Source organism: Bos indicus, chromosome 14 (assembly GCF_029378745.1).
Source record: "Bos indicus isolate NIAB-ARS_2022 breed Sahiwal x Tharparkar chromosome 14, NIAB-ARS_B.indTharparkar_mat_pri_1.0, whole genome shotgun sequence".
Taxonomy (NCBI): domain Eukaryota; kingdom Metazoa; phylum Chordata; class Mammalia; order Artiodactyla; family Bovidae; genus Bos; species Bos indicus.
In genome coordinates, this window is record NC_091773.1 from 20,951,580 (window position 1) to 20,963,896 (window position 12,317).

The 12,317-nt window shown below is 41.6% G+C and overlaps 1 protein-coding gene across 1 annotated transcript in view; it reads left to right on the forward strand.

The window, feature by feature from the left end:
* The window catches only part of SNTG1 (syntrophin gamma 1), a 420,423-nt gene that overhangs the window by 323,946 nt on the left and 84,160 nt on the right, over window positions 1-12,317 (forward strand). The window contains exons 11-12 of the mRNA XM_019973430.2: window positions 861-943; window positions 8,656-8,786. Coding sequence (XP_019828989.1) covers window positions 861-943; window positions 8,656-8,786 — 214 coding nt within the window. The remainder of the gene's footprint in view (window positions 1-860; window positions 944-8,655; window positions 8,787-12,317) is intronic.

The following is a 12,317-nucleotide window of genomic DNA, read 5'->3' on the forward strand; positions in this document are numbered from 1 at the left end:
TAAAAATTTTTTTCTGTTGATATGGTAACTTTTTAAAAGTTGATTTTGAATGCCAAATAAAGCTTGCATCCTTAGGATAAACACCATGATCATGCTGTATCTTTATAGATATATTACAGGTTTTAATTTGTAAAGTATTGTTATTATTTTTTAATCTATGTTCATTAAAGATTTCCAGATGTATTTTTCCTGTGATGTTTTAGTGGGATTTTGGTACCAAGATTATATATCTTTGAAGCAATTACTAAATTGTAAAATCTTAGAAAATCACAAGTCTTTATTTTATATTACTCATCTTTAAAAATAGATATTTGTAGTTTTCTCATGAGGATCTAATATGAACTATTTTAGTTGTAAATTGATTGCATGTCAATGAAGGTGCTCCCAGTGACAGTGTACACAGCAACAGTGATTGTGAAGACAGAGTACTTACAAACTTTGCATTATGGAAAATTATGGTAAACACACACGAGATTTGCTAGTACATTAGTACAAAAAATTAAGTAGGACTTCGTAGCCAAACAAAATCTTGCACCATTTTAAGTATGGTCCATAAGAATAGGTCTCTTTGGGTAATAAAGTAAAATACTATTTTTATAAGGTTGAATGCTTCCCTTAATAAAACCTTAATGCTTCTGAAATCAAAGATAAATATTTGCAGGTCTCTTTTAGGATCCACTTTAGGTTTTCATTTTTATTTTTGTTTACTTCCAAAACTCTGGCTTTGACATAAATAAAACAGAGATAATTTTACTCCCTGGCTTGCATGATACCTGAAGTGACCTGAAGTTCACGGGACAGAAGATGTCCATGCAGAGCAGGTGGGCTTCTAACCAGCAATGCTCTGACTCTTCCCGCAGGTGCACCGAGTGACCAGAGCAGCGGCACCTCCTCCCCGCTCTGTGACAGCGGCCTGCACCTCAACTACCATCCCAACAACACAGTAAGATGCCCAGGGCATGGTCCCCACTAATGACGAGGGAACCTAGACAAAGCCCAGGGTACACGGAGTTAGAATTTGCTCAAACTGCTCTGGGACCTGGCTTCTCTGACAGACTTGAAATCCTTGGCTGCTTTATTTTTTCAGAATTATGCTAATCCAGGGAGGAGGTAAATAAGTAGGTCTGTTATTTTTTTAATGTCATTTTTCTCCTCTCAGGTCTGCACTAAGCCCTTTGTAAGCTGTAGAGACTTAACTTTGAAAGAACATCATAAATCATTTTATAACATGGCATCTTGTATGTAATTTGACATAATTTGTTATCATTTGAAATTATTTTTCATTTGAAATTATTTCATAAAAAGTAGCTATATAATTTGTGATATATTAGGATTTCTTAGCCACCTTCACACCCACCAGGGAATTAATGCAAAGTGATAAAGATGAAAATCTAATCTACACATTGTGTAAAATGTGAGGGATGTTAAACTAGATCTGTATTTAATAATTGATAAAATCAGCATGTTGGTTTTATACACATTTAATAAAGTGCTGATTTTTATTTACCACCTGTACTTTGGAGTAAGCAGTTCTTTTTCTTTTATAAATATTTTGAACTTCCTTGTATTTCACCCTTTGAAACATGCACACATTCTAAAGACAAAACGAATCCTTCCGGTTAAATGTAAGATGGTCATTACCCCTGTGCTCACAAACGTGAAGAGAAGCAGAGCTCACTTACGAAGAATTTTATTTTTCTATTCCAAGTATTAGGATGTATAAGACGTGGAGCTTCTTCTGACCTGTATGATTCACTCTCCATTGGAAATTCTTGACCTCACTGTGGCATTTCACTTCAAAGTCCTCCTTCTGAACATCTTCATGCCTCTGGCCTCAGTGCACTGAACCGCAAAGCGTCGGTCTCAGCCAAGTCCAGCAGGCTCCCAGTCGTTTTCCTTTGCCTTTTTTGTTCTGAAAGAGGACCATTGGCACCACCAGGGTCGTCTCTCCAAGAGTAAACCAACCACATCCGGTACTTCACTGCCCTTCTCTCTCACTCCTGTCACCAGAGAAGTAATTGTCACACGGTGGAGAATATCTAAAATGTGGTCTTCAGAAGGCGGCAAGGTCTGAATGACTCAAACAATGAGCGCATGTGTATGAAGTGAATACAGGCGTCGGTCCGCGCGCCCGTCAGCTCCATCTCGCCGCCGCAGCCCAGCTTCCACCTCCTGCATGCTCTCATCCATCCCTGCGGTCAACATGCTCGTGACGCCTCTGCTGTCTTTCGGGTCCTTTCACGGGTGGTGCCTTGACCCCCACAGCTGTGAGTCGACCGCCTCCCCTCTGAAAGGAGCCTCTGCCTGGAATCAGGGCTCAGTGCCCCATCCCCACTGTGGCTGCAGCCAGGGATGCAGACATAGGGCACTGAGCAGCCCTCCAGCCTTGGCAGGCAGGCGATACAGTGTCCACCCCGCCCGTCAGGAGCCCACATCCTGCCAGGTTCCCTCCTCATCCCCTTCTCTGGAGACCTCCCCCATGTGTCCCTCACATCAGAGCCTCCATCTCTGCTCTCTCCTGAGAGGGGGGAAGAGCTGTTCTTCTGCAGAGCTGAACAAGCTGGGTGACACGTTATTCTAGTCCCTGCCCCATACCCGTGGACCCCTCTGTAATAAGGAGACGGAAAGAGGAAGGTCAGTGGGTGGGAGCCATTCAGGCTGCTTTATTCTCTTCCCATTACATACACAGCAGTGACTGTGGATTGAGTTCACCACTTGTGCCTCAGTGTGGAGCTGGAGTCAGTGTTTTCCTTACAAATACCTGACTGCGTTAAGGAAACCACTCAGCAATTCCACAGCACAACTGTTCCAAATAAATCCAACTGTCAAATCTTTAAAAACTCCATCATCATAAACTTTTCTTTCTGAGTTATGTCTTTCCACTTCAAGAGGCATGTTTGATTTCCATTTTTAGCGTTAGGATTGAACATTGTTTGACTTTGCTAAGGATCTTTAGGGCTTCACAGGTGGTGCTAATAGTAACAAACCTGTCTGCCAAGCAGGAGAGGTAAGATGAATGTTTGATTCCTGGGTCCTGAAGATTCCCTGGAGGAGGGCATAGCAAACCACTCCAATATTCTTTCCTGGAGAATCCTATGGACAGGGAAGACTGGTGGGCTACAGTCCATAGGGTTGCAAAGAGTCGGACACGACTGAAATGACTTATCACACACATGCATGCAAGGATCTTTAAAGGAATTAATAACACTTGCAATGTTTTAGACAATAAGAATCAAGACACATATAAATTAAAATACAATAAAAGTAAAGACAATTATTGCATTGCATCTCAATCAAATGGATATTTACTGAGAACCTACCATGTGGGGATCTGTCTAGGTGCCATGGGAAACAGTTAATTATGGTTCCTGACCCCAAAATGTTTAAACCCCAAATCTACAGGCAAATGTGTGAAATAAACTGTAACATTAGCAGAAAAAGAACAGTGGACATTAGCATCCTAATATCAGAGAAAGGTCTGCTAGAGACTATGAATATCTGACTTAATTTAAATCATCCAGAATTGGGAGACTTCATACCAAACTTGAGGCTGCTCAGGAATTAGTGGGTCACGCAGACTTGGTGGCCAGTTTGGGGAATGGAGTATGGTCTACTCAGAGATTCATAAGATTAGGAGCCTGTGTCCTTCTGGCTTGTCACTGATAATGAGGTACCTGGGAACCTGGACAGCAGGGTGCCTTGTGGCACATGTTCCTGGAACGTGCATTGTGGAGTCAGGTCCCTAGGAGAAGCATCAGTCCTGGCTGTGTCTAGTCCTCACTTCTGTCCCAGCCCAGGGATGCTGTGTTCAGTTCCTGCGGCATATTTATTTTCTGAAGCAGATTTTGAGTAAGCAGATACTGTTTGAGTTTCCTGAAACATGGCCTACATATTTAAGACAACATTTGAAACATAAGAGAAAATAACACCTGATGATACGTTAACATCACTCCACCGCCTTACATAACAGTATAGCCTAGTCCTCCCAAGGACTTGAGGTCACTAATTTTAGGACACACGAGATTCTCCCAGTTTGCTCATCAAGGTGAAGAGAGAGTTTGCCTTGTGCTCACGAGGAGGCTTAAACTCAGGTGACTAGCTCACCAGTTTCTGAGAAACATTCTGACTATTCACCTTTAATCAGTGCTTTCTATGCCAAGTCCTTAACAAAATTTGTATCTGAATTTTGCCCTATGTGGGCTTCGCTGGTGGCTCAGATGGCAAAGAACCCGCCTGTCAATGTAGGAGATGGGGGTTCAATCCCTGGGTTAGGAAGATCTGTTGGAGAAGAGAATGGCAACACACTCCAGTGTTCTTGCCTGGAAAATCATATGGATAGAGGAGCCTGGTGGACTATAGTCCATGGGGTCACAAAGAGTCGGACATGACTGAGTAACTGACAGCACACTTCTGCTCTGTATGCATTTCTACTTTGGCCTGATCATTGTTCTTGAGATCTTGAATGGGAATATACCTTGAAATGTGTTACATTTTGTAAAAAGAGTTTATTTTTTAATTAATTAATTTTAATCAGAGGCTAATTACTTTACAATATTGTGGTGGTTTTTGCCATACATTGACATAAATCAGCCACAGGTGTACATGTGTCCCCAATCCTGAAGCCCCCTCCCACCTCCCTCCCCATGCCCGTCCTCTGGGTTGTCCCAGCTCACTGGCTTTGATTGCCCTGTTTCATGCATCAAACTTGGACTGGTCATCTCTTTTACATATGATAATATACATGTTTCAATGCTATTCTTTCAAATCATCCCACCCTTGCCTTCTCTCACAGAGTCCAAAAGTCTGTTCTTTATATCTGTGTCTCTTTTACTATCTCATGTATATGGTTGTCATTACCATCTTTCTAAATTCCATATATATGCGTTAATATACTGTATTGGGGTTTTTCTTTCTGACTTCACTCTGTATAATATGCTCCAGTTTCACCCACCACATTACTACTGATTCAAATGTGTTCTTTTTAATAGCTGAGTAATATTCCATTGTGTATATGTACCAAAGTTTTCTTATCCATTTGTCTGCTGATGGACATCTAGGTTGCTTCCATGCCCTAGCTATTGTAAACAGTGCTGTGATAAACATTGAGGTACATATGTCTCTCAATTCTGGTTTTCTCAGTGTGTATGGCCAGCAGTGGGATTGCTGGGTTGTATGGCAGTTCTATTTCCAGTTTTTTTAAGGAATCTCCACATTGTTCTCCTTAGTGACTGTACTAGTTTGCATTCCCACCAACAGTGTAAGAGGGTTCCCTTTTCTCCACACCCTCTCCAGCATTTATTGTTTGTAGACTTTTTGATAGCAGCCATTCTGACCAGCATGAGATGGTACCTCATTGTGGTTTTGATTTGTGTTTCTCTGATAATGAGTGATGTTGAGCATCTTTTCATGTGTTTGTTAGCCATCTGTATGTCTTCTTTGGAGAAATGTCTGTTTAGTTCTTTGGTCCATTTTTTATTGTGTTGTTTATTTTTCTGGTATTGAGCTACATAAGCTGCTTGCATATTTTTGGGATTAATTCTTTGTCAGTTGCTTTGTTTGCTATTATTTTCTCCCGTTCTGAAGGCTGTCTTTTCACCTTGCTTATAGTTTCCTTTGTTGTGCAGAAGCTTTTAAGTTTAATTAGGTCCCATTTGTTTATTTTTGCTTTTATTTCCATTACTCTGGGAAATGGGTCATGCTTTTATTTCCATTACTCTGGGGGGTGGGTCATAAAGGATCTTGCTGTGACTTATGTCAGAGAGTGTTTTGCCTATGTTTTCCTCTAGGAGTTTTATAGTTTCTGGTCTTACTTTTAGGTCTTTAATCCATTTTGAGTTTATTTTTGCGTGTGGTGTTAGAACGTGTTCTAGTTTCATTCTTTTACAGGTGGCTGACCAGTTTTCCCAGCACTATTTGTTAAAGAGATTATCTTTTCTCCATTGTATATTTTTGCCTCCTTTGTCAAAGATAAGGTATCCATAGGTGTATGGCTTTGTCTCTGGGCTTTCTATTTTGTTCCATTGATCTATATTTCCGTCTTTGTGCCAGTACCATACTGTCATGATGACTGTAGCTTTGTAGTATAGTCTGAAGTCAGGCAAGAGTTTATTTTAAAGCAAAGACTGTTAATGCTACTTTTCCCATTTGTGCTATTAATATTATAGGAAACAACATTCTTGACATTGAAGAATAAATGTTTTGAAAGTTAGTTATGGGCCTTAAAACCATTAAAATCTTTGTGTTGTTAGATCATTGTATGCAATCAAAAATAATTCTGGCAGTTGTTACAGAAAAAGACTAGAAAGTAAATTTATATTCTACTGTCATAATTTAAGCAATAAGTATAAATCATTTTCAAAAGACACCAGATATTTCACTGTAAATAACAGATCTGTAAAATGAAATGCACTAACCTTGATTATTTCAATAGCTGAAGTGGGAGTTATAACATATTTTTTATGAGAAAGAAATGTATGAGGAAGTGACATTTTTCAACTTTGATACTTAAAGACTCCAGGTTGAGGTGCTATATCAGGAAGGGTCAAAGGTCATGTGTATTTTCATACCTGCCAGCACACAAAGTCTATAAAATGTAATTGGTAAAGCTTATCATCCTCTCCTATGGTGATTTCATTCTCCATATTCCATTTCCCTTGTCTTTTATGTTCTTTTACTTTTTCTGTCCATTTGTTCAGGGAACAATGGAGTGAGAGGAGTTCTTTGTGCTTTTCATGAACAACGAGGGTCCGTCTGTAAATAATTTGCCTGAAATAACTTTGCAGAATTGTGAAATAATCAAGACAAAAATCTGAGTCATTCTTTCCATCATTTAAGCTCTGATTATGAATGTTATATGTTGCGCTGTGGGCCACATGTTGGCTGTGGAGTCAGAGAGATATAGGTCCGAGTGGATCCTGACACTGCTGCTGACCAGCTGGGGGCCTCTGGTCAATGCCTGACTGCACAGCCTCCCAGGTGGGGCCTCAAGCAAAAGCCCACAAGTGGGTTTCTGCCTCTCACTTCTCTGGGCTGCTTGGTTGGGTCCAGCCTGACCAAGGAAACCACGTCAGTTTTCCCCAGGATGTCACATAGGATGGTGGTTTCAAGTACCCCTGTGCAGAAAAGACTTAGGAGGAGTTGTGGGTTTCGTTGGTGACAGCCATGACTTTGGAGACTGATGCATGGGTGCAAAGACTTGGTGAGTGACTCTCCCAGGACTCATCAGTTGGGGAAGCATGATTCTGAACCCAGGTGGCTTCATTCTAATGGGGGTCTCAGCCCTCTTCCCCTGGTGCACAGCTACTGCCTCACCTGGGCCATGTGCTGACTGTCTGTGACATCTGACACGAGGAAAAAGGGGATGGTTGATGTGAACCCTGGGTCTCTGCATCTCAGTCACCACAGAAGCCCTGAACGCGACCATCCTGCACAAAGGCTGAGCCCCCGAGAGACTGGACAACAAGGGGGCCTCTTGACCGTCTAAGCCAGACCTTCCTTCTGGGTGCTCCAAACTGCTCCAAGGATTTCATGGACTTTCACTGGCACAACTGTTGACAATTAACATAGTAATACCAGAGAGCACTCAACCTTTAGTGAAAATAATGGAAGATTTTTTTTTTTTTTGCTATAACCAATTTTTAAGAAATTAATACCAGAAGAAAAGGTTAATAATATCTAGAATCACAGAAGTTCAATATTTAAACTAAAACAGAATCTCCTTCTAGTATCATCACTCAAGAATGAGAGAATTCTTACCTGGGAAATCCCATGAACAGAGGAGCATGGTGGGCTACAGTCCATAGGGACACAAAGAATCAGACATGCCTGAGCACCCATCTATACACAAAGAATCTCTAGACTAGAGAGAAATCCACGTCAGCAGCTCTCTGATCAAACTGAGCCTTGGCTGGTAGAACCCAGGCCAGCCTACGCACCAACATCGTTCCCTGTACTAGAGCCAAGGAGAAACCCAACAGTGAAAGAAAATGAAAGAAACACTGATCAACACCCACTGAAAAGCTCAAATTTTATTCAAATGTATGTCTTCTATGTACAAAAGGAAAAAAACACAGACTTTTAATGGAATTTAAAATACATGGAATTTCAAACCAGTAGTGGTTATCTTAACATAACTCTAAAGCAATACAGGAAAATACGAACATTTTAACATAAAGTTAAATAAATTGACAATGATTTCCTTGAGTACTGTTTGAGAGTTGTTTTAGAGGAATATTCATTCTATTCAAAAATAGTTTTAACTAACCAATGAATCACAAGCCCTTGTAATGTTTTGTACTTCACAGATAGAAAATACTTGCTAATTGAACTTTTTTTTATTTTGTCACCTACAAGTTCATCACAGTTGACCCGTCTTTGCATTCTTGAATGGATTCAGTTGTCCCAATTTTATTTTTTCTCCCAGCTCCTGACCCATTATTTTCATATGTTTTTCACTCTGATTTTTCATCTCAACGATTCCCTCCTCACTTTCTTATAGGATTCCATTAGTGGAGACATTAGAAAATGTAATTTCATTGCCAGTGAATATGGATATCCCATGGTATTCTGTCCCTGTCTTTGGATTGCTTAGGGGGAAATAGCCCTATGGTGGAAGGGGTTTGTGGCCGCGATGCTGAAAGTCTGTTTTCCTTTCAGGACACGCTGTCCTGCTCATCGTGGCCCGCGTCCCCGGGGCTGCGGTGGGAGAAGCGGTGGTGCGACCTGAGGCTCATCCCGCTGCTGCACTCACGGTTCTCCCAGTACCTGCCCGGGACCGACCTGAGCCGGTGAGTTCCACGGGGAACCGACAGCGAGGCCTGGAGTCTGGCTGGTGATGGGACTGTGATTCGTTGTTCAGTGTGCTTCCAAAAGTGGGAAGAGGGCCAGGTAGCAAACACACCTCAGTGCAAGTGGTGGGCATGGGCTTGGCTCGCTTCTCAGCCCTGCTGACCGAGCCCTGGGAACCCTCAGACACCAGCTCTACCCCTGTGGCCGTCCCCACCGTGGGGCCTCTGCTCCATGGTTGGGCTGGCCTTGCTGCCACCAAGGAGGGTGGATGGCTGGAGCCGTGGACACTGTGCTGTTGCTGCAGGTGGTGATGAACCCCCAGCTCTCCGTGGAACCTGCTCACAGAGGCAGGGATGGAGGGGAAGCTGAGGGCAGTCAGCCCCCGCCCACCACCTCACCCCATCTTGGGGAGGACAGGTGGAGTGGGGCCTGAGGTCCCTGTGAGCCAGAGCGGTCAGTGTGGGAAGAGGGTAGAGAGTCCAGCAACCCCTCCTCGGGTCACCTCGCTCAGCCCAGCAGCTGCAGACTTAGGTTAGAGTTGCCGCCGTCTTCCACTTTAGCCTTCCTATCGGTGTAAGGTGTAGGTACACTGTGTCACATGACCTTAATTTGTGTGTCCTAATGATGTTGAGCATCTTTCCACATGTGTATTTATCACAGGAAGTCCTCTTTGGTGAAATATCTCTTTGTTTTTTGATCATTTAGTAAATTGGCTATACTTATGTATTTTTACCATTTTATTTTTTACTGTTGAGATTTGAGAGTTTTGTATATATTCAAGAAAAAAAGTCCTTTGTATCAACACGCTAGTTTTTCTATTCTGTTTTTTTGAACTTATTTTTGATTTTCAAAGTAATTAAATATTTAAAATTTTAATATTCCCTCTATTATATCACTATATATACACCTTTTATTTGGTTTTAGTTATTGTCTAAACATTACACCATATGTCTTAGTCCTTCCAGGCTGCTGTGACAAAACATGGCAGATAATAACCGCAGTTGTTGTTCTCTAGTCACTTAGTCGTGTCAGACTCTTTTGCGACCTCATGGATTGTCGCCCACCAGGCTTCTCTGTCCCTGGGATTCTCCAGGCAAGAATACTGGAGTGGTTTGCCACTACCTCCTCCAGCGGATCTTCCCAACCCATAGATCTAACCTGTGTCTCTTGCCTTGGCAGGTGGGTACTTTACCACTGTGCCACCTGGGAAGCCCCAGTACTCGCAGCAAACAACAGAAATGGTTTCTTACAGCTCTGGGTGCTGGAAGCCTTGGTTTAAGGCATCCAGGTCATGGCTGAGTCCTCAAGTTCTTTGACGAAGACCACTCCTAGTTCGTGCCTGCTGTCTTCTCCTCTGTCCGCCCTTGGGGTGGGGCCGGGGGTCACTCTGGATACTCTTTTATGAACTACTGACCTTGTGCATGAGGCCTTGACCCTCGTGGCTTCAGCATCTCCTCTTACACCATCATGTTGGTCACTAGGATTTCAAAATGTGACTAGGAGGTTTGTCACCAACACTCAGACCACCATGCACGATTTATTAGTGTTTAATGCAACTTATTTTGGAGAAGGAAATGTCATCCCACTCCAGTATTCTTGCCTAGAGAACCTGATTGACAGAGGAGCCTGGTGGGCTATAGTCCAAGGGGTTGCAAGAGTCGAACACGACTTAGCAACTAAACCACCACCAGTACAACTTATTAATTTTACCTCTTTCAGGAAATTCTAGAAACTTAAAACACCTTAACTAATTCCTTTATTTCTTTCTTATCTTTGTGCATATTTCTGAAGATATTTGAATTATATTATTGTTGTTGTTTAGTCGCTGAGTTGTGTCCAACTCTTCACGTCTCTATGAACTGCAGCACGCCAGGCTTCCCTATCCTTCACCATCTCCCAGAATTTGCTCAAACTCATGTCCATTGAGTCACCAATGCCATTCAACCATTTTATCCTCAGTCACCTCCTTCTCCTCCTGCCCTCAGTCTTTCCCAGCATCAGGGTCTTTGCCAGTGAGTCAGCCCTTTGCATCAGGTGACCAAAGTATTAGAGATTCACCTTCAGCATCAGTCTTTCCAATGAATATTCAAGGTTGAATTATATATGTATCTTAAATTTTTCAAGATATTTTTTTTTGTTTTCAGATAACTGTTGTTCAAATATGCCCTACTTTTAATCTTTCTGCTTCTGTTTATTTTTTTCTTTTGGATCTATTTGTCTTCTGCTTTAAGAAGTTTCAAAATATTTCTATTAATGGTATTTTTAGTGTGTGTATTTGTTCTTTTGTTTTTACTTTAAAAATTTTTTGTAGTTAAATGATGTAGAAATGTTTAGCTAAAGAAATTTATGAGACAAAGGAAATTGTATAAATCTAGATGACTTCTTCCATTTTTATTTTTATGACACCTCAACACATCAACAGCTTTTAGCAGTTGAATTAATTACACTCAGTGACTATGACAGTAATAAGCAGTTATAAACACAACACTCTTCTGAGTGGATTGCACAACAATTCAGATTCAAGAGCTAATTTATTGTTCACTCATTTACTCAATAAATATCTATTTAACGTCTATATGCAAGATGTTGTGTTTGCTTCTTTCCCTGAAGGAGCTCATGGGCCAGTGGCAGTTGAGAAAATGAGGGAAATAAAAGAGAAAAGATAAATTAGTGGCCCATGATGACAAATATACAAAATTGTTGAACTTGGATCAAAAGCCAGGACGCTATGTGTTGGTTGGTTTTTCCAAGGCCCATAATTTTAACTTTAGTGATATAATACCTCTCATTTTTAATTGCAACAAAATTGTGTTACTGTCATAGCTATTGTGTAAATATGAATTAAAACATCATAACATTTTATCAATAATAAGACAGTTTATGTTCGTTATATAATAATGACTTGGAAATATGTGTTTCGGTTCAATTCTGAAGTATCATAATATTGCAGAACATTTCAGTGTCGGGAGATTAGAATGGGAAGGTTATTAAGGAGAAGAAAGTGCTTCTTTGTATTAACTATAGAACAGAAATCCTGAATAGACTGAGAAACAGATTAATTTCCATACAACCCCATTCCTCTAAGCCAGTCATGCCTTCATGCTGCTGCTGTTTGTTTTTGGAGGAATCACCTCCTGTCTAAAGCATGTGCCTTGTCTCCTATCCTCTGTATAAACCATCTATCCAGGTGGACCCCAGACCCTGCTCCCTCATTTTCCTTTACAGGAAGCTCTCGTTGATCCATAGCCTTTGTAATATTCTTGAGCTGATGTTTACTTTCCCTCCCACTCACACATGTGCAGTCCCACCTCAGCTTGTATTTGCCGGTCATCCTACCTTATCTGACACAATCAACCCAGTGCACACAAATCTGACCATGGGGTCCTCCATGGAGGTTCAGCCACCGTTCCCATAGACTTGAAGCTCCTTCCGTGATGTTCACCGGGCTGCCCTGTCTAACTCTGCCTGCTTTCCCACAGTCCCGCTAACCCTCTCCTGGACAAGGCCGTCCAGCCACTCCAGACTGGTGC